A 25,122-nucleotide genomic window follows, 5' to 3' on the forward strand; every position below is an offset into this window, starting at 1 on the left:
CTGAAGTGAACTACAACTTGTCTTTTATCAACCAGTTCAAAGGTTTTTTTTCCTGCAAAGCAGCAACCCTGTAAGGAAGGTACTATTATTATACTGGTTTTTTAGATGAGGAAATTGAGATGTAGAGGTTAAATAACTTATTCAAGGTCACACCACTAGTAAGTAAAGTGACACTGGACACTCAGTAAGTACTTATTGTATGAGTAAAGTGTTCACGTTGGTCATCTCTCCACAGGGGGTTCAGGGAAACAGGTTTTTCCTTTTAGGCTAATATTTCTGGTGAAACAAAAGGCAATCCCCAAATGTTCTCTTTTCTCTGTTTCTATTACCATTGTCTTGGTTCAGGCCCTTCTGATCTCTTGTCAAGACTAGAGTAGTGGGCCCATTATTGGTCTCCTCCTCTGTGTCTTATTTCCTTGGTGATGCTATTACTGGAGTCATCTTTCCAAGATGCATATGTGACCCTGTTACCCACTTGCAGAAGATCCTTCATTGACTCCCCAGTGCCTGTAGCATTTCCTAATCCAGTCAAAAGAATGAACTCTTCTTCTGCCCTCAGTCTGGAATATTCTAGGGAAGGACCTCGCTTGGCTTGACTTGGGTCAGGTTCCCATTCTGGAACAAGTTATTGTGCTGGGGCAGTGGGAACACTGTGACTTGCCTAGCTTGAATCTTGTGCCCTTTCCTATGGCCAAGTTGGAAGTGGGGGACCAGGGTTGGGTGTGAAGCCTCACAAGGACTTGAGATTTGGGAGAGTCCACTCCTGAAGGATGTAGCTAGAAGGAGGAAAGGGTATTGAGTGGTACCGTAGAAGGGCAGGTAGACTCACTTGTGAGTAAATATTGTTGCAGCCTTTAGTCTCTCCCTGCATTTATGCTTTAGTTGGACATGTTTACTCTGCTGGGCACTGGGGTACAGAGGAGGGCAAGAGTGTAGGAGCTTTTCATCTGGTGGGGGCAGCAACAAGCAATCAAGCAACATGTCATGTCCACAGGAGAAAGCTGGGAAATTTGAATATACAGTGTATTGCTATGGTTCATAATTAAGTAATGGTGGGCATTTTTTTCCCCAAAGTATGAAATGAGCATTGTATTTACTCTCAGCTTTGCTTTTCCTGAGTTGTCAAATTTAGATGAGTCAAATTCTGGCTTGACCACCTCCTAGCTGTGTGACCTTATACTTGAGGACAGTTCTGAGTCTCAGTCTCCTCAGTTACAAAATGGGATGGTAATAGGATTATTGTGACAATTATATTTGATAATGCATTTAGAATGCTTGGCATAATATGCATAGTGAGACTCAAGAAATTGAATCTAACAAAAAATGTTTGAACAAGATACATAGGGTGAGATAGCAACTATGAAAAAACGTGAAACTGAGCTCCAATCTAAATTTTAAAGATACATAATTTTGAAAAAATATAAAGCAAAACTATGATATCCCTCTCATTATAGTCACAGCACCATCATACATAGAGCCATTGAGTTCCTCCTTGGGTCATTTGTGGTCAATGATATTACCTTCATTGAATTTGTGAGAATACCGAAGGCTTGGAGAGGTTAAATTCTGAAGCTGGAATGCAAATCTATCTTTTGACTTCAAATCTTAAGTCATTCACTTGTTCTTCAAAGTCTTATCACATATTAAGAGTAAATGACCTATATTGTAAAATGACAGACTAAAATTTTTGTCATTTGAAAATATGGCAGATATTCCTTGTACAAAGAATTTCATAGGCTTAGATCTTTGACTTTCCGTTTTCTTAACAGGCTCATTTCTGTTGGAAAGGATGCCTTGGGTGTGGGAGTAGGTGCCTACCTGTATGACTAGCATGTGAAAGAAGATACACCCACCTCTTCACACCTTTGCATCAGGCCAGAGTACAGCTGAGACAGCAAAGTCTGTGTTAGATGGTACCTCTTAGCTGCAGGGTGTGTTAATATTTATGGAGTAATTAGTGCATATGGGAATGGAAAATGACTTCTTCCCTCTTCTAAATTGCAACATTTATGTACTTGGAGGATTAAGAATCTTCCAGTTTTTGAGTAGCTTAACACCTCTAAATGCTAGTGCTTTCAAAAGAAACAAAAATCTTAAGTGGAATATATATATATATGTTAAAGCTGACCTCAATCTCTCACAGAAAATTCCAGCATTTCTGAGTATCAAAGGCTTTAAAACTGGAGACTTGAAACTTAAACCATTTTCCTCATATCCTGAAGGACCCGTTGAAAATCATGATTAAATATTTGAAAAGCTCAAAGCTTGAAATTGGAAAACAAGAATGGACTAGCTGTTTGCTGCTGTGGACAGGATGTGCTCTAAATTGCTGGAAAGCTACCCCAATTTCAAGACTGAATAAACTCTGAAATACTCTGATTCTTTATGTTATCAATTTACAGCAATGATTCTCTGTGTTGTGCTTTTTGGTCCAGAAATGCCAAATCTTTTAAAAGATGATACAGCTTTGAGTCCTTGGCTTGACTGTATAACTTTGAACTTCATGGCATGTCAATTTTGCCGTATTTATGGGAGAGCTATTCTGTGCATAACTTGCTCAGAGTTGCAAATATGATATGTGAATAATAATGGTAACTTTAAAATTGTCTGTATTTTATTTGAAGACTGTTAGCCATAAATTTGAAGTTTGAACTTATGTATTTCAATTTTGTATGTGGAAAAAGTACTGAATTAATGTAACAATCTTTTTAAAAACATATATTGTAATCTCAGTTCAGAATTTAACTGAAAATATAAAGCCCAAATGATTTCTGTATAGTAAATGGAACTATATAAAAGTAACTTGTGTGTGATTCTGAATACACAGACAACATTTTTTATTCTTCCTTAAAAAATATATCAAGACTTATCTCGTGGAATTTTATGGAAATACAAATAGAACAAGGTGTTGCAGACTGTTTAAAATCAGTGAAAAGGCCAAACTTTAGTTTTAAATTTAAAATGTATCTTTCTTAAAAGAAACTGGAAACCTGTTTACTTTTTGGTTGAATAGAAAGGGTTGTAAAGTCGGTTGAATACCCTTCACCGTTCAGTGACCCTTCACTGTTAACATTTTTGATAACTTCCCTCCTTTATCTTATCTGACTTTCCTTAGAACCTTTAATGTGATTCATACTAGTTACCTAAATTGTATAAAACTTCTTAGAGATTGCAGACAGTTTTGTCAATCCCAGGGAAAATTGAGCCTCTCTTGCCCAAATCTCTACTCAAATAGATTTTTATCTTCTATATCCAGAAGCTAGAAAAGGTACCTTCTGTTTTCAGTCAGAATCATACCTCAGTCCTTGTCTCTTATCTTTAGTTATTTGTACTTTTGTATGTATAGAGTGTATGACTAATTTGAGTATTGTGACTAACACAAGATTAGACAAGTTTTTGCTGTCTATAGAAGACAGTTTATAGGTTCTTGGAGCTTACTAAATCCAAGCATATTTCATAGATAAATTTTTAAAAGTTTAAGAAGAACATAAGACTTCAAATAAAGTAGTGAAAGCCTTTTCTGCTCATGGTTGCCTGTAACCTCAAATGAATAAAGCGTGTGGTGAATTATTTTACCATTAGTAAACCTCAGAACCTACTGAATCTTTGCCTTATGTTGTAGGTTGTGTTCACTTATTGTTTGTCACCACAACTAGATTATAAGCACCATGAGGACAGATGTTTGTTTTGCTCTCCACTCTAACCCCAGTGCCTAACATATAGCAGGTACTCAATAAATATTTATTGGATGGAAGAGTTCTATTTTTTTCTTCTCTTCTCTTTACTCTGTTTCATTTCCTCCCCATTTTCCTTCTACATACTTAATACTGATATGAATCATAGCTAATGGCTTTCAATAGTTCTTTTTTAATTGAAGTATAGTCAGTTTACAATGTTACGTCTCAATCATTTTTTTTAAAAAGAGCTTTATTGATGTATAATCTATGCCGTAAAATTCATCCATTTTAAGTGTACAATTCAATTATTTTTACTCCATTTACAGAGTTGTGCAGCCATCACCATACTTTTAGAACATTTCCTTACCCCCAAAAGATCCCTTGTGTTCGTTTGCAATCACTACCATTCTTACCCCAGTCCCAGGCAATCACTGATCCATTTCCTATCTCTCTAGCTTTGATGTTTTTGGGTATTTCATATAAATAGAATCATGCAGTGTGTGGTCTTTTGAGGTGAGTTCTTTCACTCAGCATAATTTTTTAAAAATTGAGATGAAATTCACAGAACATACAATTAACCATTTAAAAGTGTACAGTTCAATGACATTTTGCATTTAGTGCACTCAGTATTATGCAACCACTACGCCTGTTTTCAGTACTTTTTCATCATCCCAGAAAAACACCCAATACTGAATAAATGATCACTCCTCATTATCCCTTCTCCCTTTTCCCTGAACCATTAATCTCCTTTCTGTCTCTATGGATTTACCTGTTCTAGATAACTCATATTCAGAATATGAATCATACAATATTTAAACTTTTGTGTCTGACTTATTTCATTTAACATTTTTCATTCCTTTTTATGGCTGAATAATATTCCACAGCATGGATATACTGCAGTTTGTTTATTTGATCATCTATTGATGGACATTTGGGCTGTTTCCACTTTTTGGCTATTGTGAATAGTGCTGCTGTGAACATTTATGAACAAATGTCTCACTACCTGTTTTCATGCTTTTGAGTTCCACTCTATTTAGGAGTGGAATTGCTGGTTCACTTGGTAACGACATATACCTTTCTGAGGAACCACCAAATGGTTTGCCTCAGTGACCACACCATTTTACATTCCTACTAGCAGTGTTCAAGGGTTCCTATTTCTCTGTATCCTTGCCAATATTTGTTTTCCATTTTTTCTTGATGAAGGCATAAAAGGGATATTTTTTATTTTGATGAAGTGTAGTTTATTTTTACTTTTGTTGCTTGCGATTTTGGTGTCAAATATAAGAATCCATTGGTAAATTCAAAGTCATGAATATTTACTCCTGTTTTTTTCTAATAAAACTAATTTTAAAACTCTTTTTTTTTTTTTAGTAGTCTTAATTCTTTTATTTAGTTCTTTGATCCAATTTGAGTTAATTTTTGTATATGGAGTCAGGTAGTATTCCAACTTCTTTTTTTTTTTTTTTTTTTTTTTTTGTCCTGTGGGTATCCCATTGTCCTAGCGCTATTTGCTGAAGAGATTATTTCCACTGAATGGTGTTGACACTACTGAAAATCAATTAGCCATAGATGTTTGAGTTTGTTTCTGGACTCTCAGTTCTGTTCCATTGGTCTATATGTCTGTCCTCATGCCTATACCACACTGTACCTTTGTAATAAGTTTTTTGTTTGTTTGTTTTTGGCTTATAAACAACAGAAATTTATTTCTGACTGCTCTAGAGGCTATAGTAAGTTTTGAAATTGGGAGGTGTAAGTCCTGCCTTGTTTTTCTTCTTTGATATTGTTTTGGCTATTTGGAGCCTTTGTAATTCCCTATAAATCTGAGGATTAGCTTTTCCATTTCTACAAAAGAGGCCATCAGAGTATGCCTGAGTTTCACCTAAGGGAAAACTTAATTTATTATCAAATGGGTACTTCTACATGCTTTATCAAACAAACTGCCTGGACTATTAAGAAACATTTTTTTTCCCCTGAATTTGCTAACCTCAAAAGCTTAGAAACATCTGTTTACTTTGTATCTTTTAAAAAGTTAATGTCTTACTATGAAGAGTTACCGTCTTTTTCATGTTACTTAGTTTCTGTTGGTGGTCAGCACTGAGACTTTTTAGACTTCTCTCCATGCCCCACAGGATAAGAAAGGCAAGTAAATTTTAGATTAAAGAATTTATCTAAATTCAGTATGTTTGTATGTGTGTGTTTTGTTATTCTTTCTATCTATTTTATTTTATTTTTGATTGTGGTATAGTTGATGAGTAAATTGTTTATATCTAAAGTGTACCACATGATGATTTGATATATGTATACATTGTGAAAGGAGTACCACAGTCAAGTTAATTAAACATCCACAATGTGTTGTTCTGGTTTAGAAATTTCTGAAGAATGTACTTTCATAGACTACACAGTGAAGAAAATAAAGATGTCGCAACTTTTCCCATTTTGGGTTCTGCTTCCTTTAGGTTCAGTTTCCTTTAGTTTAGATCGTTAAATGTGTTATAGTTTCTCTCCACAGAAGCAAGATGAAATCAACTATAAAAGTGGTAGAAAGAGTTATAAAATAGTTAATACTTTTTAAAAAGCTGACTCCATGTAAATTTTTTATACTAAATGAGAAAGAAAGAAAACTTGACATTGATGGTGAGATTTTTCAAGAAAAAAGGTAAATAGAACATGTCTATAAAAAGATAGAGCACATTTACTCTAGTCTGACTCCATTTTTGTTAATGTCATTAGCCTCAGAACTGACTTTGTTCTCCATTTCAGTGGTATCCAGGCCAAAAAGTTGGATGTCCTTTGCCCTCACTTTAGTTTTTCACTAACTCACCAATTAGATTTGGTATCAATCCAATTAGATTTTAGTGTTTAGAGAGGATGTTTGTCGATACTGTACAGAAACTCCACTTAATAGAATGTTTGATTAGCCAGAACAAATTGAACAAACAAGGTAGATGAGAGTACTATATAATGCCTTTCTGTTTTCACATAATCTTCAACTGCCCAATGTTATATGATAAAGAACCTTTTATCTAATTAAACCTTCATTAGGTTTTTTTTTTTCAAAAGCTGTTTCCTTAAACATTTATTTTCATTAAAAGTACTTTGGGATGGTGGGAGAAAGGGAGATAGATGCAGAGGTAGACCACCATTACACTAAGAATGGCATGTTGAATCTAATTTGACTCTTTTGGGCTTCAGGTTTATAAGATGGGTCTTGAAAATTGCCTGTGTCTGAGGTTTTAGTTTAGAGTTCTAAATAGCATACACACTATCTCTAGCTATCAAAGAATGGAAAGAAATGGTAGCAGAACATAAGCTATGAGCCAATTGAACAAGTACTGATTTTTATTATGGTGAGTTGCATTTACTTGTTATGTGGTGTTTTTTGTCACATCTCATCCTACTGGATATGTAACAGATTTTTCAAGGCAAATGAGTATGTCCAGGATAAGCCATTGTTTAACCAATGATAATGAATATGCCCGTACAGATGTCTTCACTGATAGATTAACAAACATTTTAACTTTAATTCTTCTTTATGATTAAAGCAACTTTCTGTTGATTATCATTATTATAACAGGTAATTCTTTGAAGAAAGAAGATCCAAGATGGGCAAGAGAACAGGGATTGTGAATACAGGCTACCTTAGCGATCATGAACTTGAGAATTGTTTTTCAGCATCAGGCCACCGAGGGGCAGAGATGAGGTTTTTGTTTTGTTTTGTTTTTTGTTTTTAAGATTATAGTGAATAAAATCCTGTTAGCTCTGGAAAAATAAGGATGTTTAGCAGTAATTAATAAAACAGTTTATACCAACCATTAGAAATGCAAATCAAAACCATGATGAGATATTACTTTACACCCACTTGTTATTATAATAAAGACAGACAATAATAGGTGTTAGCCAGGATACAGAAGATTGGAACCCCCATATACTGCTGGTAGGAATGTAAAATTGTACAGTGGCTTTGGAAGACAGTCTGGCAGTTCCTCAGAAAGTTAAATATAGACTTAGCATTTGACCCGTCAATTCCAATCATAGGTGTATATGCAAGATAAATGAAAACATATATCTACATAAAATGTGTACATACGAATGTTCACAGTAGCATTATTCTTAATAGCCAAAAAGTAGGAAAACCCCAGATGTCCACCAATTGATGAATGGATAAAGAAATGTAGTATATCCATACAATGGAAAAATATTTGGCAACAAAAAGAAATTAAATATTGATACATACTACAAAAGGCCATATATTGTATTCTATTTATGTGATATGCCCAGAATAGGCAAACCTGTAGAAGACAGAAAGTAAATTATTGGTTGCCTAGGGCTAAGGGGATTGAGGAGAGTGGGGAATGAATGCTGATGGGTATGGGGTTTCATTTAGGGGTGATGAAAATATTCAAAAATTGCTTGTAGTGATGGAGGAACAGTTCTGTGAATATACTAAAAACCATTGAATTATATACAGTTCAAGTGGTAAACTGTGGTATGTGAATTATGTCTCAATAAAGTTGTTACTTTAAGAAAAACAAAGCTGTTTTATTTTTTCTCCATTCTGTCTCCAGCTATTACAGCACTAGGTCCCCTAAGAAGTTAAGCTATGGCCAAGTACAGTTATGGTTACTTCTATTTTTATTTATATTGACTCAGTCTTTATACTTGCAGTTAATTTATTTTAAGTGAAAAACACCCAGTTTTTTTTAACTGTTAATACTGATCTTAGAAAAGTACTCAGTTAATTTTGATTAGTTTGTGAGTACTAATATTTGATAAACTGAGCTAGTCTCAGAAATTATTCAGTTAAGACTCGAGGTACAAATTTCTAATGAGGACTTTAACTTCATTTTTTTTTAATGAGGGGGAGGTAGTTAGATTTATTCATTTATTTCTGTTTGGAGGCGGTACTGGGGATTGAACCCAGGACCTCTTGTGTGCTGAGCATGTGCTCTACCACTTGAGCTATATCCACCCCCCCAACTTCATTTTAAAAGACATTTTAACAGGGAAGCTTAGTGGTAGAGTGTGTGCTTAGCATGTATGAGGTCCTGCGTTCATTCCCCTGTGCCTCTATTAGAAAAAAAAATTTTTAGTAAGTAAACCTAATTACCCCCCAAGGAAAAAAAATTTAAATAATAATAAATAAAAGACATTTGGCCTTTAAAGAAAGAAGGTGCTTTCACAAAGTTGCAGTGTTACCTGGTTACCCTACTAGCATCCTCAGGGTAATCTTGGATGTTATCCTTCCAGGGCACGCGCGGGCACACACACACACAGTGGAATATTAGTCAGCCATAAAAAGAATGAAATTTTGCCATTTGCCACAACATGGATGGACCAGGAAGATATTATGCTTAATGAAATAAGTCAGACAGAGAAATGCAAATGCTGTATGTTTTCACTTATATGTGGAATCTAAGAAAATGAATAAATGTAACAAAACAGAAACAGACTCACAGATACAGAGAACTAGTGGTTACCAGTGGGGAGAGGGCTGAGAGGAGAGGAAAGATAGAGGAAGAGGATTAAGAGGTACAAACTACCAGGTATAAAATCAATAAGATACAAGGATATAATGTACAGCACAGGGAATATAGCCAATATTTTAAAATAACTTTAAATGAAGTATAATCTATAAAAGTATTGAATCACAATGTTGTATACCTAAAACTAATACAATATTGTAAATCAACTATATTTCAGTTTAAAAAAAAGATTAGGTTTGTCTGTGAGTGACAGAAAAATCCAAAATAATAGCACTTAAAGGAAGCCTTAAATCCAAGGCCAGTAGGACAGTGAGCTTCATGAAATTGTCAGGGATCCAGGTCATCCTGTCTTGCTACTCTGCAAGCGTATTTCTACTCTTTTCTATAGTTGAAAATCAAAAGATAATTAAAACAAATAAGACTAGGAATGTAATTGTTATTTAGAAATAAAAATAAAGTCTCAGGAGAAATAGCCAAAAGAGTTGATGCAGTTGCCTCTGGGGAGCAGGAATTGCAAGTAGGGACAGATGGATTAGAAGACTGCTGTGTTTTGTTGATGTTGTTTTCTTAGTTATAGCCTTACTGGCTATCCCAATTGGTTTTTAGATTTGTGCCATGTAAAAGTTTGAATAAAGACAAAATTTTTAGAAAGTTAATGTTCTTTAATACAGTGCTTATGCAACCTTTTTCACATAACAGTATATCTTGAAGGTCTCCATGGCAGTTCATATGGGTCTGTTACATCCATTTTAATGGCTGCGTAGAGATTTGTCCTCTAGCTATACTAGTATTTCCTTAACTTCTTTTTTTGTAGACAATTAGTTCCTTTTTTTTTTTTTTTTGCTATTACATGCAATGCTATGGTGATTATGAGGTAGATATAGATTTTATGTAAAACATATTTCTAGAAGTGGAATTATTGCTAGGTCAAAGACAGTTCACAGTTAAAATTTTGACAGAAGCTGCCAGATTTTCTTCCAAAATTTTAAGATCTCTCTGATAACTGTGTGGAGAATAGCTTGATGTGAAGCAAGATTGGCAGTGGGAAGACAAGTTTGGAGGCTGTTGCAATCATCCAGGCAAGAAATAATGCACTTCAGAGTACGGTAACAGTGGAAATGGAGAAAGGTAGATTGATTCAAGAAATAAAGTGGGTGGGAGAACAGATGGAATTGTTAATGAAGTAGATGTGAGTAATGAAAGGAAGGAAGGAGTCAGGATGATGCAGGGGACCAGTGACATCAATTAGAGTTGCCATGTGAGATGAAACCTACTTGCCATTGCCAGATTAGATGAATTCATAGATACTTTGTGGTGCTGACATTTTATGATTTGGGGATCCGTGACAACACCTTTATTTATAGATTGAATGATACCCATATTGAATACTTTGTCTTTTATAATGGTAGGCATGTAATTTTATTTGATTGATTTTTTAAATGGATAAACATTGACTATCACTAAACTGTACAGATTTTATCTTCTGTAAATCTCTGGAATCCATTTGTTTACCTCCTGTTTGCAGCCACACATCTAACCAATGAACTGCCTTCCTCCACCAGCTGCAGTCAGAGTGATCTTTATAAAATCCAGCCTGTGATGATTCCTTTTGCTCCAGTTCCTTCATAGTGTAACAGAAGTGCTGTGTCCACAGCTGACCCACTCACAGGGAACATTTCCAAGTGGTTCTGTTCAATTCTACCTTCTTTGAGGTATATAGGTTCCTCATCCTCTTTCCAGTGGTCTTATAGCTGTTGAGGACTGTGGGGAAATAGAGAGCTCTCAGTTGGGGGTATCAGTGGAGCAAGAAGATAGATATTCTATACTGGAGGACTCTCCTGCTGCTCCCCAGTATCGAGACAGAGAGTCCTTTCTTTCCTCTTCTTGCAGTTAATACTTCATTTCCCATTAAGCCTTGGTCACTGTTCTCCAGATTTTCCCTTCTGGTTTTGCAGTCACATCCAAGGGAATCTTTATCAGGTACTTAAGTCTTTATTCCTGCTCCTCTCCCCCAGCTGGAGGAGAAAGAAAATTCATAGAAACAACCAGTTTATTACTTCTAAATATTGCTCTTCCATAAGATGGCTTCCAAAATGGCCCTTGCTCACCTCTTCACCATCTCATCTGTGCTCTTTCCCCATAGTGCTCGTGCTCATGTCTTATCATACTTCTTTCATTTCCTGAAATCACAAGCCCTACCATGCTTAGACCTTACTTTCTGTAGACCTAGACCTCCCTTCCCTTTCTCTAGATACTCTTCCTATATTCTCACAAAGTACTCGCCTTTGTTGTAGTATGTATCACACTGTTATGATTATGATATGATTATTTTTGGTCACTCTTCAGCTAGCTCCTAAGATCTTTGTGGGCAGGGGCCATATCTGAATCACTTTCATTTCCTCTCTGAATAGCATAGTGCCTGTCATGGGAGGGCTCAGTAATTACTTGCTGTATATTGTATGAATGTGTATTTGGCACCAACCAACACTGAGTGACTTTTATTTAGTTTAGAAATTCAATATAGAAGAACAATATAGAGGAAAATTGTGATTTTTAGAAGAGGCTACTTTAATGAGCCAGGTAGTAAAAGCCTCAAAAAAAAAAAAAAAAAAAAAAAAAAAAAGATGGTCAGCTCACAAAACAACTCATTCGAGAAGCTTGGTGTTTGAGGGAAGCAGCTCTGTGAATTATATAACTAGAGGCCCTAGCAGGGTCAGATAAGAGTCTTTCCATAGGTAGTGGGAAGATGGATATCAGATGTTGGACAGACTAGAGAAAAGACTCAGTGGGGTGAGCCCCGTTGTTAGCACACAGTCACGTGTACCAGCAGAAACTACCATACCTAGGCAGACACATCATTGGAGCTTTTGCTTTAAACTTTGATGACCATGTACCTGGTTTAACAAGATTCTATAGAAAGAGAGAAAAAGTAAAGAATAGCAGCATGATTTCCCTCCTCTGACCCATGTAGAAAGCAGAATGAATCTGTGTGTGAAATGATGGTGGATTTTTTTTCCCCCTGCTTTTGCTTTTGTTTTCCTTCCCTTCCCTTCTCTTCCTTTTTTCTTAATTGTCAGCCAACAGTGAGCCCTCTAGTTTACTAATTGGGTCACAGAACCCTAAATAAGTTACCCAGCACTTTTCTTGTTGGTTTTCTTACCTCATTGGTCCTCCTGACACCCCGATTCTCCCTCATCTATGTTTCTAGGCACCCTGGGACATTTACATTCTCCAAATACTTTCATGCCTTTGCAACTTTTCTCAGACTATTTCATCCTCCCAGAGGTGCACTTTCATCCCCTGGCCTATGGGAGCCCAGCACACCTGCCACCTATTGGTGACAGTCCTTCCTGGCAGTCCCCTTGTTATGATAAACCACTCTAATGGGCCTGCCCTAACAGCTACTTTGTATTCCCCTTTTGAGATTTACTATGCTATGCTGTGTTGTACATGCTGAGGTCCCCTCAATACAAGACCCTCATGAATGCCCTGCTCCTGTTATCTACTTGTGTACAGAGCCGGTGCTGCTAACATCCTGCCAGCCTAGCTTTAAGCTGAGTGTGCCTATTGTTTGCCTTTCCAGCAGTCATAGAATCTTGTATCCTGAGCTTTGCCCTGCCCTAGCAGTGCTTGGATTATGTTCTCCAGGTTTTTATACCATTTCCTGCCACATTCATAATGAAGATTCTGTTATCTTGTTCATCATGTTTCAATTTAAAATAGGAGAGACTTTTGGAAATGTTTTCAAATTCTCCAGCAGGTTCTTAATATCACCAAATAAAATATTCTGCCTGCTCAAAGAACCAGAATTTTCAGGGCATTTCAGCATTTAGGAGCTCGTTTAATCAGGAATGATGAATTTTAGTTTCCACTGAGATTGCATTTGTTAATGTTTTGAGGCATATATTTTTAGATCAGGAGACCTAAATTTGAAGGCTTCAGATTTCTTACCAGTATTTGTTTATAATAGAAAAAGGAGAGCGTTTAAGGCATAATTTTCTGTTGAAAGATTTTCTCATACTTGTTATACTGGTTAAATATACTGGTTGTTATATGGTGGATCTACATAAGGTCTGATCTGCTCTGTTTTGAACTCTAAGCAGTGGTGAAATGAGAATGGACAGTGTCTGACTGCTGTAGTCATTGATTGCATTCTCTGTGTGCCTTGGCAGTATATCTTGCTCCAAACTGTAGCTGTTTCCTCTGGCCCTATAAAGGCTTATAACGTGTACTAATTTAAAATGAAATAACATGTAGGTTTATCAGGCAGCATGTTTTTACCCATTTTGCTTACCTTTTCATCCACTCAGTCATCCATTCAAGCTAAATGCCTTATCTCTTTTTTGTTTTTAATTACATTTTACACTGCAAGTCAACTTTTTTTTTTTCATTTTTGAATTCTTTCACAGAGGGAATGCTTTAGGAATTTAAAAATCATTTTGTCTTCTTTGCATGATGCATGAAAGTTGTGATTTTAAGTTTGCATTTTAAAATGTTGATTCCTTCTTTTATGTCTTTGTTTTACACATACTGTTCTTATTTTATGCTAGTTCTATAATCTTGATATCTAGACCTTTGAGGTATCCCTGAAAGCACCCATGCTAAATTGTTTCAGTTTATAATTTTAGGTTATATACTGATGTTCGGTAGGGTTTTAATTACGGAAATCTGTTGAGCCCGGGGTTGAAGGCTTAAGCTGGTGTACATTTCATCTGCCTACCTGAGTGACAAGCACATGTGTTTCAAATGATCAAAGGAAACTCTCCTGCATCCTTCAAGCTAGAATGCAAGCTCCATGAAATCAGGGATCTTTGTTTTGTTCACTAATGTTTCCCAAATTGTCTACTGCAGTGCATGACACATACTAGGTACTCTATCAATATTTGTTGAACTGAATTTATCTTTCTTTCCTGGTAGTTGGATTAATTTTGACTAATTGACTCTTCTTGAGAAAGTAGTGAGGGACTATTGTAGGTACTTTCAGGAATGGCTGGGGTTTTCTTTTGAGTATTCACCTGTTTGTTCCAGTAACATGACTTTGACTCCATGCTGTGCAAAAAAGATAATTCTAATCCTATTGTGATGAATGAGCATTTGCCTTCTTCCTGGGTCTATATTTGTTTCAGAGGCCTCCTCACATTAGAGTTTGGATCTCTGGGCCATCTTCTATTTATTTTTCACTAATCTTCAAGTTTCTGTTTTTTGGAGGGTTAAAAGCTATATTTTATATATTTTTTAAAATAAAAATAATCAGATTAAACTAAGAAGATAAAAACTCCCACCTTGTTCAAATGATATAATTCAGTAGTAAGAATATAGATAACCATCAAACATAAGGAATGGTACATGAAAAGTAGGAAATTAGCAAAAAGAAACCTCTTGTGTTTTTTTAACCTAAAGACATGTGATACATTTTTCTGATTAATATACTGACCATGGATCACCCATCACCCACCATGAGTGGAGAAAACCCACCCATATTGGGGGAAAATTATAACCATATTGATGGTTAATTTTTCATTTTAGTGTAATACTCATTAAATTATTTAAAAATGAGATGTAAATGCTATTAACCAGCAGGTCTTGGGATTATCTTTAAAGAAGAAAACTATTTGATATCATAATATTACCAGTAAATTTAGTAGACTTCTTATTCATTTGGTGTGATATAAACCTTAGATGGAACTTGGATGTGAGCAGAAATAAAATTGCCAGCCTCAGTATGTTGATGTTATAGAGCTCATCTTGAAAGAGATATATTATCCTTTATATTGTCTTTATATGATCATGTTGAACTACTCTCTGTGGTTGATTATGGAAGGGTATGAATTGACCCACCACTTGGGATTGAGGTGCTTAGTTCTCTTGTCAAAGATCTTGCAAAAAGAGAGGGTAAAGATGGGGTCATGTGACATAATGATGACTAAATGTTGCTTCTTTGTTTTGCAGTGCCGGTTCCTAGCAGATTTGATCGGCGAGTATCAGGTGGGTGTTCTTTTTCATAAAATACTACTCAAATGCTATTTTGAGATAGGATTATCATACATAAAAATAAATTAATCTTCTTAATAAAAAGATAAATTGATAGCAATATAGAACATTATAAAAATTACTGTGATTCTTTCATTGTGTCTCATTTTAAATTCTAAGTTTATATGTTCATATTTTTATATTATTATAATTAGTTTGTCTCATTTATGTCATTATCTTTTTCTAAGGTCATAATTATGGCTTCTAAACACTACTTTTCATGTTACTACTTCTCGCATTCCATTGTTGAGCCACCAAAGTTATCGCCTCAGTTATAGTGCTGGGAGGAGCATTCTCTGGTCAGAGACTGAATTTTGCCTGGGTTTTTTCTGTGTATTGCCTTCTAGATACAGTCTACAACATAGGCTGCAGGGAGAAAGGCTGCAGAGGCCTCTTTTCCAGCACCATCTCACTAATATGGACAGTGCCTTCTCCTATCATTTAGGTGTAAAATAGTACATCAGATTTATTTGACATTCCTTTGATTATTAACAAAAATGAACATTTTCCAGATATGGAAATCTGTTTTTATTTTCTTGTATGGGACTAGTTTGATAATACTTTTCCCATTTATTTATTGTGGTCTGGATTATTTTTTAATAAGTGTGTATAAATTTCTATCATGATTTTTAACCTTTTGAAATTTGTAATACAAAAATTTCCAGATTGATTGTGCTACTTATTTTAATTTTGCTGTTTTTTATTTACTCAAAAACTTTGATCTGTGACTGGTACCTTGAACACTACCTGGCACATGGCAGTTACTTAGTAAATATTTATTGAATACATATATATTCTTCTTTTTTTGTCGTAATTGTTCCTAAACTGAGAAGGTCCTCTTTTTTTCATAGAGTTGATAAATATGTTTTCTGAAAGTTTTTCTTATAATTAAAATGCTTGACTTTTGGATACATCTAGAGTTCATTTGGTTGTACAGTTGGGATGCTAATGTGTTTCAGAAGTGCTATGTGAGCTGTATGTGAAACATCGTTTTTTCATATCCCTTGTTCTGGGAAGGTTTCTTGATCTTAAATTGTCATATGACCTAACATCTGGTAAGGCTCAAAATCCCTTTTCTATCTCTCAATTTTTTCTTTGAAAAAATCTGTTTATTTATGTTTTCAGAAAGCCTTTGGTAAGGTTGTACACCAAAGTCTGTTGGAAGGAGATCGAAGAATGTGTTGTTATGTATAGAAAGTCATTTACAGAGAGGAAACAGAGTAGGAATTAAGGTTGGTATGAGACCCATGAGCTACTATCTCCCATTTCTGTTCATACCTACCCTGCACCCTTTTTTCACCCCAAAGGTTAGTAATAGCTCTTGACATCTGTAGGACAGGCCTGGGAGTTGGAGAGTACAGTGACAGCTCCTCCAGAGGTCACAGATGGTCACAGATAAATTGCTGCTTGAGCTGTTCGTCAGTGTGGTTCAGCCCTTGAACTCTGTAGAGGACTCAGACAGGTACTTGGTATTACCCTCCACCTTAGCTTTTACAATCTTATTGAAGATTTAAAACTTTTTAATATCATTCAAATGTTAAATGAAAATAAAAGATTCTTAATAGAATCCAAAATGATTATGCCGGAGAGAAAATAACTGTTAGCAATAGCTAACATTTTTTGAGTGCAGGCTGTGTTCTAGCTGCACAGTTTTAAGATCTTTCTAAATGCCTGCCTTGTGTTGTTGAATATGATCCTGGAATATGCACTGGAAATTGAAAAACATGGTTACTATTTGGCTGGTGCCAAAAAGGATGTATTCTAGGTGGAAGAATGTCTTAAGACTGAAAGGGGGATGGACTGGACCTGGCTTGTCTGGCTGTCGTGGAGGAGATAAAATAAGATTGGAAAGGGAGTTGAGGAATGGGCTCCTGATGTGATCCAAGGATTTCAGCTAAAACTAGCTGTGTGAGGACGTGTGCTGTGTCGAAGACTTCAACAACTCAGGGTGTCTGACTGAATAATAATCTGGAACGTAAAGCAGCATAGGCAAGCTAGCTGTTGTGGAGTGTCTCCTGTGAGCCAGACCTTGTGTTTTAAATGTCACCTTCTATTATTATCCTTTACGTGGGTCTAGTATTGTTATCTCCTCTTACCATTGAAGAGACTGAGGATTGAGGCCACAGAGAAATACCAAGTGAGGAGTGAATGAATCCAAGCTCAGACACCAGTGCATGTAGCTTTGAAGATAAGCTCTTCCCCTCCTTGATGCTGCCTCTCCCTTGTAAATCACGGAAATTGAAAAGCTGTGCCTTCCAAATCCTAAATTCTAGCAGAACAGTCCCTCTACAGCAAGTGATAAATACATCAAATAAGAGTTCATAAATCCTTTAAAGGCAGTTTTCTTGAAATAGTAGTGAATTAATGTTAACTGTTTTTGAGTTTAAATGTTAGTGTGATTCTGTTAACTTAAAAACTTCATCCAAAAGAATATAACCCCTTCATTTCATAAATTTCTGTTTTTAAGCCACCCTGCCTGTAGTATTTTGTTATGGCAGCCCTAGATGACTAATATACCCAGGCTGTATCAACTCTTCATGGGGGCTGGCAGGACAGCACAGAGCCTCAAACCTGTGACTGGGATCTGTGCTCACTTCTTTACAGAAGTGAAGAGGTTTTCTCTTACAAGCATATTTTAATGATTCACGTTTCTGGATAAAGGAAGCACCAATTAATATTTGGAAGAAGGAATTGTGTTGGATCATCTATAATCACTTTGTACAGTTTCCTATTACTAAATAGTGACATCTGCTGGAGAACTGTGGCAAAATAAATTCCCTCAAATGAGGGGCTGTGCCGCTCTTTTTGTCTTCATCTTCAGTAGGTCTTGAGCATCTTATGACATTCAGTGTAGTTCTTGAGACTACATATGGGATCATACAGACTCTGAGCCTCCTCTGGTAACTTGTACCCTGAGACAAGCTTCCTGATGTGTAGAACCATGAGGGGCAACAGTCACATAGACACTTAAAAATGGATTTTTGTATAGAAAATAAGAAAACTAATTTGGGATCAGGACCAGGAAGAAGGAGGGAGGTTGAGTGTAAACAGGGGAAGAGGGCAAAGGGAGGTGAGCCTGAAGTTCAAAAGAAAGGAGAAAAAAATCAGAAAAATAAAAGAATTTTTCCACAAGTAGAAACATATTAATAATTTTAATGAAAATGACTACTTTTGTTTAAATCATAGTGCTGTACCTTAAGACTTGAAAACTATAACATTTGTTGCTTCAAGTTACATTGGTATCTAAAAATATAAAAATGAACTAAGTTGCTAAAATACTTTCCTGCAAAAATCAGAGGAAAAGCAAGCCTGGAAATAGGCTAGCTCAAGACTAAGTGTCATTATCAGTAAAATCCTGTCAGTCTCATCGTTAAAGGCTTATTATTTTAAACTTTTCAAATGAAAATTTTCATACATATGCAAAAGTAGAGAAAGTATAATAATAACCATGTACCAATCTATCTCCAAAATGAGGTTTTTTAAAATGCTTTTTTTTTTAAGGTTTTTTTTTTAAGGGGTGGTAACTAGGTTTATTTATTTAATTCTCTTTAAAATAGAGGTACTGGAGATTGAATTCACGACCTCATGCATGCTAAGCATGCACTTTACCACTGAGCTATACCCTCCCCCAAAATGCATTTTTCTAAGACGACATTTTGAAATCCTGGACCAAGGAGTAGTAAATGGAGTAGACAATAAAGTTTGAATACGAGAATATTTCTAAAGTAGAGTCTAATGTATTCATTGGATCATTGTGAAAGAAGGAAGCCATGATGAATTCCACATTTCTAGTTTAGAAAACTGGCCTGATAATGACAACATTAATCAAGAACACAGAGAACCAGGAGGTTTGCAATTTAATATGGTGTCTGGTTAGCTGCCCTCAATGCAGCTTCCTCAATCTTCTCCCCAAATACCTATGAAGGTACAAAAAGTGGCAGCAATAATGTCTAAAAACTCAGGAGGGTGTCTATCTTAATCTTTAGGACAGATCTGAGATAAACTTCTGATTCCTTGTGTAAACAGAAATGGCTTGGAGAAAGATAGTCATTATTATCTATGTAGCATTGTCACTTCCCTGGCTCAGATACTCAAAGCCTGCACCAGCCAGGGACTGGGCAGGGCTCTGTGCAGAATATCACCTGATATTGTTGTAGGGACCAGATTGGTGTCTGTCCTCATACTCTCTTCTCCCTCATTTTTCCCATCTCTTTAAGGATACTGGGCCCCTGTTGGACAGGCAGAGTACTGATGGCATTACAGTACGGAAGGCGTGGTCTACACAAGCAGAGTACTGTAGGCTGGGCAGAGAAGGGAGTCTTGTCAATAGGACATGCTGGGAGTCGCCATTTCTCGGGTATTTCAATAGTTCAGAGAATCCGTGAGGAAGGGGAAGCTGGAATGCAGCTAGACCAGGGCTGCAGTGAGTAAATGTCTCTAAGAAACCAGGAGTTAAATTAAGAGTGGTATGTATCAGCTTATCCCCTTGTTGTAGATAAATAGTTTTTAGCCATCACACAATGAATTGAGTGTAGGGTCAAGAACCATTTATATTCCTTACCTGCTAAAAAATGAGAAATAAACCCTAACAAACAATACAGGGCCTATGAATGAACTTGGCAGATTAAGGGTATAAGAAAAATGAAGATTAGAAAGGTCCATGCCAAATGCTCATAGAGTACAAAAATCATTGCCTTTATGAATTCTGAGTAAAAAGCCAAGGAAAGAATAGGCTGAAGTGAAACAAGAAATGGGTTTGATAAGGAAAGACTATATGGAAACTAAATGCAATAAGCAGAAATAAAATACATAGAGAAGGCCAAAAAAAAGCAAAATTGTTAAGAGCAAAATCTGTGATGGAAGACAGCCTTAAAGATTGTTGAAAGAGCTGAGATAGAGAATAGAACCAAGGCAATAATAATTAATATTCCTAAAACCAGGACAAATGGAGCAGAAGTGATAAAAGTAATAGTTCAGAGAGCTGGCGTTTGTTGCCTCCTTCCTGTGTGCCAGGCACTTGTCTACTTGAATCCTTATGGCAGTCCTCGGAGGAGAATCACTACTGTTAGCTCCATTATGCAGAAGAGAAGGTGGAAACTTGAAGTAAATCACCCCAGGTCACACAGCTATCGCAGATAATTGAGGATTTATTAGAAGAAAAATTTCCTAGCTGTAATGGCCTGTAATAAATGTATTGTGAAGAAGAAACAGTTGCATTCTAGGCAACACCAGTGATCACGTCTAGATCATTCCTGGCAAAACAGTTTTGTTAGTGAGGACATTAACTTTTTTATTCACTAGATAATTCGTTGTGTCTGCCATTGTGACACCTAAGGGTAAGATTTTAAAATCATGACTTGTACTGACATCTCCAGTTCTAATCCTTCTGTTCCATATTTGTATTCCCCTTTTCTCCAATGAAAAACATCTGTGTGTTTATTCATTTATTCAAAACAGAAGACTTTTTGAATTGCTATACCACAACCAACAGCAGTTCTTTTTTGTCACTGGAATATAGCCCACTGAGGATTGGTGGTCAGAGTACTATGTTCAGAAGCTACTTAAAATAATCTTCCTTTCCTTTTCTGAGGTTCTGTTACCAACCTGATATGTGGTTAGGTTCATTTGTTTCTCTTTGTTTTCAGTTATAGGGTCCTTCCATCTTTAATCAGTTAAATTTTTTAAACATATAAAACATTTTAATATGACTTAAATGTCAAAACTAAGAGAAAGTTTTCTCGGAGAAGTTTCATTCCCTTTCCTATACCTTCTTTTTTGTTTCTGCCTACCTTTTAGAAAACAATTTTTACTTTCTGATTTATGCTTCTCTTATTTCCTTTTGGAAGAATAAATAGGTTATTTTTTATGTATATATTCATATTTATGTTTATCCCTTGCCCCCATTCTTAGCTCTCCTTCTTTCTCATGGAAGTCCTTTCTCATGGAAGGGATGGCATACTATGTAGTATACTCGTTACCTTGCTTTTTTTTCCTCCTAGAACTCACTATTTATTAGCCTATGGAGATCTTCCTCCTCCTTTCTTATAACTGTATTGTTCAGATGGGTATTTACATCATTTCTGATACTCTGCTATTATAAACAATTGTCCAGTAAATATTTTTTAAATCTTTGAATTATAACAAAGACAAGTCTTGCAGCCACCTGGCACAAACACAGGTTACCTACAAAGAAAATCAAGTTGGTCTTAGATTTATGTAATATTGTACCTAGAACAGAACCTGACACATAGTATTTGTTTTGTTTAAAATTCATTCTTATTTTTTAAGTCATTCATGTACATAATGATGTTAAGATATTTTAATTGATTCTTTTTGTAATTGCTCAAATTCCATACCCATGTGTTTGTATTGCATATATTGTACTTTGTGGTTTTCCATCTCTTCTTCATAACTGAGCAGAGACAGCACCTCCTTACTTGTTCCTGCTACTTCCATAGGATTTAGTAGATTTTTTTTTTAATCGTCTCTCTCCTATTTGGACTGCCAATTCCTAGAGAGCTGCTTTTCAACACCTAAAGAAAGGCTGGCATTACTAGCTACTTAATATATTTGTTAATCGAAGGAAGAGATTGTAAAAATCATTATAACTTTAGAAAACAATGAATAAAATGAAATTGTGTTCATTTCCTATTTTTCCAGTAAAAGCACACATCTGTTTTATTCATTTTTCTTTTTACTTTTTCTTTCCAAATTTAGTCTGTGCTGAGACCTATAATCCTGATGAGGAAGAGGAAGATACTGATCCAAGGGTAAGACCTGCAGCAAAGGTATTAGGTAGAATTGTTTTAGTCCCCACTCCCCTCCTCTCTACATGCCAGATCTAGTCATGCTGATATTTAAAATAAATACAAATTAAAATCTCATCAAGATGCCATTTCTTATGTAAAAGATTGACAGTCATTAAGAAGAATGAAAGCAGGATTGGTTGAGGTTGTGGTAAGAAGGGGTGCCTAGCTGTAGCCGTCAGAGCCTTATTGTCAAGCCAGCTGACTCAGCAGTTACCTGAAGGAGAATTCCTCCCTAACGGTCAGATCCTTCCTAAGGAGATTATTGCAGTGTTGTAATAGTGAAAAATGGAAACAGCATGAATGAACCAAAGTAGGGGATTCCAGGGGCTAAATTATGGTACATTCGAGTCAAGAGAATCTGCAGCCATTGGAAATGATGGTACTGGACTGGATTTAAATGATATGGAATGATGTGTATTTGAGGTACATTTTTATAGATCATTTTGTAAAATAAAAATAACTTTAAAATATTTATTTATCTATTTACTTATTTACATAAAGATTTATACCTGGAAGGACATATCCCAGATATTAACAGCAGTTGTGGCAGGACTAGGTTGACTTTTGGGTGCTTTTTTAAAATCTCAAGGTTACAAGGTTGTACAATTTACAAATTACTTTTATAAAAGCAAATTTGAAAACTATCTTTTTAAAAAGATTGATGTTATAAAAGAAACTTTAATGATCTTCCAAGCATGCCTTACAATGAGTAGACTATGAAAGATTTCTGAAGTATTCTAATAATAAAATGCTACCATTGTGTGAATATAATAGATACGTAGGTTTAAAAATTTTTTTATTCTGGATATTATAAAGTTCTTGATGACTTTAAAAAGTTAAAATGATTTTTGCTAACTTTTTAATATCATAAATTTAAAATACTTAATACTTGACATCTGTTACTTCTGGTCAAATTAAGTGGGTTCAGAAGCTACTTTTTTTTTAGTGTAAAGATAATACTTAGGAAGGAGCTTGATAGGTCTCAATTATAATAGCAGTGCTAGACAAGAATTATTTCTTTTTATAGAAATAATTCAATAAACATTTACTGAATATCTATAATATTAGTAATAATTTGGAGGCACCTACTAAATACCAGGTACTGTTTTAAACACTGCATGTAGTAACTCATTCAACCCTTTTGACAACTCTAATTTTGTAGATATCATTACTTTTACTGGTAATACTAAGTTGTTGATGTTTGAACTATAGCTTGCTTAGCCATTGTCTACTTGCCATCTCCACTTAGATTTCAAAAGGCAACTCAAACTGAGCTCCTGATTCTTTCCCTTTAAATATTCTTTTTCACCCACAGTCTTCCCCAGCTCATTTCATAGCAGCTCCATTCTTCCTGTTGCTCAGGTCCAAAATTTTAGGGTCACCCTCAGCTCCTCTCACTTTTTCACACCTATGTTCAATTTTTCAGCAAATCCATTGGGCTCAGTCTTAAAAACATATCCAAAATTCCCCTACTTCTCAAACCTCCATGGCTACCACCCTGGTCCTAGTCACAACTATTTAACACTAGGATAATCGTAGTAGCTTCCTGACTTCCACTCTTGCCTCCCTCAAGGCTGATCTTCACTCAGGAGCCAATGTGAGCCTTTAAAAACATTAGTCAGACCTCTTCCCTTCCTCACGTTGCCCCCATGTCACTAGAGAAAAGAACCAATTCTGTGACCTGCAGTGCCCTCTGTGAATGTGGGCATCACCTCCACCTAATCCCCAAACCTGATCTCTTTCTGATCCTTCCCCCTCGCTCTGCATCAGTCGCATCTCTCTCCTGCTTCTTCTCAAGCATGCTGTTCACCTGCAAGAAGACCTTGTTTTCACTTGCTGTTCCCTCTGCTTGAGCTGCTCTTTGCACAGAGATGTCCACATAACCCACTCCCTCAGGTTGTCCTCACTTCCTTGAGACCTTTATACAAATGTCACCTATTCACACTCACACACACATTTTTAATCATCCTTCTGTATTACTTCTCTCCTTAGCCTTGTCACTCTCTAACATATTTTATGTATTCATTGAATGTGAGAATAGGTGTTTTTATCTTGTGTCCACTGCTGTGTCCCAAGGGCTAAGACAGAGCCTGACACCTAATAGGTGCTTAGTATTTGTTGAATGAACAAATATCTAACCCCCCACTTTACGGATGAGGACTCTGAGGTTCCCAGTGAATAGCTGACTTGCTGCCAGCACACAGCCGGTGGGTGGTCCAGGGTGGGTGCTCTTCACCCCCTATCACATTGCCCATCCATGATCAGAGCACTGCTTAGTATTTGTAAAGAAATAAAATTGCAGCATGTGCTCTTAATCTTTCCCATTTTTAGGAGAAAGAAATATACCAATTTGTAAGTAAAGTAATATTGTAAAATTCCATTTTAAAATTTCCCTGGTTTTATTTGAATTGGCAGGTGATTCATCCTAAAACTGATCAACAGAGATGCAGACTTCAGGAAGCTTGCAAAGATATTCTTCTTTTCAAAAATCTTGATCAGGTAACATTGCTTTAAAAAATATTGTTGTTTTTCAGTTTTTGTTCTATTCATCATTTAAACAGTTTTTAGCATCTTAGCCACAGCCAAATGAAGCATAAAACCTTAGATCCACCCTAGTTACAAACATTTGCATTGTATTGAGCACCACAACACATAATGAACTTTTCAGATGACTTTTAGTGTTTCTCTGCTTTGGTACTCCTCTCAGACAGTATCATTTGAGGACCATGTGGTTTGGTCATGTTAAAAGGAAATGTTCAACAGACATAGAAAACAAATTTATGGTTACCGGTGGGTAAGGGGGTGGGAAGGGGATAAATTGGGAGTTTGAGATTTGCAGATACGAACTATTATATATAAAATAGATAAACAACAAGTTTATACTGTATAGCACAGGGAACCATATTCAATATCTTGTAGTAACCTATAATGAAAAAGAATATGAAAATGAATATATGTATTATGACTGAACTATTCTGTACACCAGAAATTGACACAATGGTGTAAATTGACTATACTTCAATTAAAAAAAAAAGGAAATGTTCAGATTTGCATGATGCTGGCTTAGTTTGGAGGGTCTGAATTCATGCTGCAGAGTAATTTCTCCAAAGATGCCAGTGTAGA

The 25,122-nt window shown here is 35.8% G+C and overlaps 1 protein-coding gene across 1 annotated transcript in view; it reads left to right on the plus strand.

The window, feature by feature from the left end:
• The window catches only part of PRKAR2A (protein kinase cAMP-dependent type II regulatory subunit alpha), a 66,330-nt gene that overhangs the window by 17,936 nt on the left and 23,272 nt on the right, over positions 1 to 25,122 (plus strand). The window contains exons 2-4 of the mRNA XM_010969215.3: positions 15,110 to 15,145; positions 21,908 to 21,960; positions 24,415 to 24,498. Coding sequence (XP_010967517.2) covers positions 15,110 to 15,145; positions 21,908 to 21,960; positions 24,415 to 24,498 — 173 coding nt within the window. The remainder of the gene's footprint in view (positions 1 to 15,109; positions 15,146 to 21,907; positions 21,961 to 24,414; positions 24,499 to 25,122) is intronic.

The sequence above is a fragment of the Camelus bactrianus genome, chromosome 17 (assembly GCF_048773025.1).
Source record: "Camelus bactrianus isolate YW-2024 breed Bactrian camel chromosome 17, ASM4877302v1, whole genome shotgun sequence".
Classification (NCBI taxonomy): domain Eukaryota; kingdom Metazoa; phylum Chordata; class Mammalia; order Artiodactyla; family Camelidae; genus Camelus; species Camelus bactrianus.